Source organism: Marmota marmota, unplaced genomic scaffold, assembly GCF_001458135.2.
Source record: "Marmota marmota marmota unplaced genomic scaffold, marMar, whole genome shotgun sequence".
Taxonomy (NCBI): Eukaryota; Metazoa; Chordata; class Mammalia; order Rodentia; family Sciuridae; genus Marmota; species Marmota marmota.
The window spans coordinates 4398716-4402062 of record NW_025999942.1 but is presented as its reverse complement, the minus strand read 5'-3'; the positions used below and the strand labels follow the sequence as shown (position 1 = coordinate 4402062).

The 3347-nt window shown below is 43.2% G+C and overlaps 1 protein-coding gene across 8 annotated transcripts in view; it reads left to right on the top strand.

Moving 5' to 3' along the window:
- Lmo7 (LIM domain 7) overlaps positions 1–3347 on the top strand; it is a 217411-nt gene that overhangs the window by 220 nt on the left and 213844 nt on the right. For all 8 annotated transcript variants that reach the window (XM_048801284.1, XM_048801288.1, XM_048801285.1 and 5 more), the window contains exon 2: positions 393–463. In XM_048801284.1, the coding sequence (XP_048657241.1) occupies positions 395–463 (69 nt within the window). In that variant the 5' untranslated portion in view covers positions 393–394. The remainder of the gene's footprint in view (positions 1–392; positions 464–3347) is intronic.

Sequence of the window (3347 nt, the reverse complement as noted above, 5' to 3'; positions counted from 1 at the left end):
TGGGGGGACGGAAGCGGCGACCCCGGCAGGCCGGGGGGTGGGGCGTTTGGGGTGGGGCGGGGCGGGGCCACTGCGAGGAGGGCGGCGGCTTCGCTGCGACTTTTGAAGTCTAAACTGTGGACTGGGCTGGTGCTGCTCGTGGTCCGCTTCTTACGCTCGTGCGCCTGCTCGGGTCCCCTTGTACTTTTGCGACAGCAACGTCTACAAGTTCTTGTAGATTTCGAAAACTTAAAACTACAAAGTCGAACAAAGGGGCAAAGAACCGGGAGTTTCGCAGCCGGAGCAGAGGCTGGGACGCCAGTTCGCGTCCCCTCCCAGACGCTGGGCCGAGACACGTGAGGGCATCCCAGCCACTCCACGCACCCACTGAGTCTCTCCCTCTTTTGCCGTAGCCATGGAAGGGATGGAGGATGCAGAGGCCGACTGCTCTGTAGCGTTCGCGGAGGCTCAGAGATGGGTGGAGGTGAGTGACTTTGAATGCTCTTCTTTGCAAATGAGTTTGCCATCCCCTGTTCTGCGTCGCGCGGCGACCGCCGCTCTTATGTGCATTGGCCTCCTCCAGTGACTTAGCTGGAGCGAAGAAGTGGCAGTTTGGGGGACTTGTTAAGTTTTGCCTGTCTTGCCTCTTACTGCCTAATTTAGGTTGGCGCTGCCCTACCCTGGCACTCTCGCTGACGTCCCCAGAACTCCTCAGCGCGCGCCCACCCGGTTTGGGGACTGCCCATCCCAGAGGACCAGCCTACATCGGCTCCGGCTGGCGGGGGATGTCTCTGCAGGCACAGCCCAGAGCGCGGGGCGCTGAGCTGGGCCAGGTCCTCTGGTACATTTATTTGGGGGTGCTTGAATAGGGATGCGCGACACATACCTGGACAGCCAGTGTAGTGTGTGTGTGTGTGTGTGTGTGTGTAGGAAGGGCAAGTGGAGGAGAAAAAGCTCACCTGGAGGGATACTTTCTCTGGGCAGAATCCAGCCCTGGAGTGCAGTTGGGGCACGTAGTATTTTCCGCGGGGATGATATTCTGAGGTCCCAAGATATAGTGAGGTCATTCACTGAAGGGATGTTGCTTTTCCAGCTGCGCCTCTCAGACAAGTAGACAGGATTTTCTGTTCCATTCTTTCTTGCTGAAAAGGAGATCATCTCCAGGCCACGTGTATCTGTAGAAGTGACCGAGACTCTTAGCTCTTATTCTCCTGGATGAAAGTGTTTGATTTTGGGGGGTCCTGGGGATGGAACCCAGGGCCGTACTCATCTGCGCTTCACCACAGAACTACACCCCCAACCCCAATTTGACTTTTAAAATGGGACAAAAGAAAAGAAGTGTTTCAAGCCAAGTCCATCAGGTACAAGCACTTGTTAGAAAATTGCTGCATTTTGCAGTCATTTTGGAGATATTGATACCACGTGCCCGTTTATTCAAGGTATTTAAAATTACATTTCAATTTAGAGATTATTTCATGAGAAAAACAATATATTCAAGGATACCAGAGTAAATAGTATTTTTAAATAAAATCTTCCCTTGAAGAAACACACATATGTAGGAAAAATGGAAAGAATAAACTTTAAATGTCACATTTCTGACACTAACTAAAGGAATGTGAAACGTGAGTAGCGTTGCCCACTAAGACAATGGCTAGGTCTAAGAAATCAGCTTTTGGTAACTTTTTGGACTGAAACCTTGAACTGGTCTGAAGGTGACTTAGGTGTGAGGGGAGGGCACTGGATGTTGACAGAAGAATAAACACTGCGACTTTGAATTGAAATGAGAGTGGAAAAATTCCAGCAATGTAGTTAAGTAACTTCCCTCATTCATAAACTTTGAAAAGTCAAGTCATCCAACTGTAATTTTCCATCAGTGGTGTTTGTTCCACATAATTTTAGGAAACAAATTAAACTCAGCATTTTCTATTTGAATGTTGAGGATAGAAGGAGGATGAAGGGAAGAAATATGGGGACATTCTGTGTGGAGTTTGGTCTGCTTTAGGAAATCTGTGAATGTGGATCATTTCATACCCTTTTCTTTTTAGTATTTAGGTTTTAGAAAACTGAGAATTCCTTGTTTGTCCTTGCTTGCTCCTAATGTGTAGGGTTTCTGTGAGAAATTTGTATACATTAAACCCCTGGAAAGCATAGTGTGATTCAAGATAATCATTGAGCTTGGAAATGTGCTCATCTTTCCACTCCCATCTTTTGTATCCTACACAAAGGTATTTATCAGCAATGATTTCGTAACTCTGTATTGTGTTTGGCTCTATATTAGAAGAAGGCTGAGTCTTTCTAAAGGTATTGCCACATCTTTGTGGTATAATTAATGAAATTAAGTGATTATTTTCTCATGCTACTTGAACAACTGCAGAAGGATTATTGAAGGTACATAATCCTTACATATTCACATATTTCTTGAGAATCTTCTTGGGCACTTGAAGTGACAGCAATGGGCCAACTGTGAGGGTTATTTTATTTCTCCAGTTTGTGCCCACATTTCTTTCTCTTGTTAGCTATGTCTTTACAACCAAAGCACATATTTTAAAATATTGTTCTTGCCAAAAAAGGCAGAATGAATAACTTTCTCATTGCTACAACCTATTAATTTTCAGAACCCCTAATTTGAAGATGAAATGTTGATTCCAAAGTATTTTTTAAAGTATTTTGGCAAGTGAGGAAGATTATAGAGTGAATCTTTCTCCTGATTGCAAAGGCTCTTGCTCCATTTTACCCTGTCACTTTCCTCTGCATATACTGCAGCATAAGAGGGTCATTCACATGCATGCGTGTATGTACACACACACACACACACACACACATAATATATACTATGTGTGCTACATATAATATCTACTGCCTTTATTTTCAACTACAGTTTTAAATATCCCAAGGTCAAGAGATTCCAATAACTTTGTAAAACTTTGCATGATGACCAGATTCCATGTCATTATGTCCTTACCACTTCCATTTTTCTACTCTGATTTTATTTATTTTACTATTATTATTATTATTATTTTTTATTGCTGGAGATTGAACCCAGGACCTCCACATACTGGGCAAGTATTCTACCCCTGAGCTACATACATCCCCAGCCCTTTTAAAATTATATAATAATAAAATGTATATTATTTTATATAGTATAAGTTGTCTAGTCTGGCCTTGAAATTGAGATCCTCTTGCTTCAGCCTCCTGAGTAGCTGGGTTTACAGGCATGGGCCTCTACACTCTGCCTTCCACCTGTCGTCTTAAAGAGCTAGTACGTTGTTTTTGTAATGAGTTAAAGTTCTTAAAATTAATTTCTTGGAGATAGGGAATATATATATATATATATATATATATATATATATATATATATTCATACATAC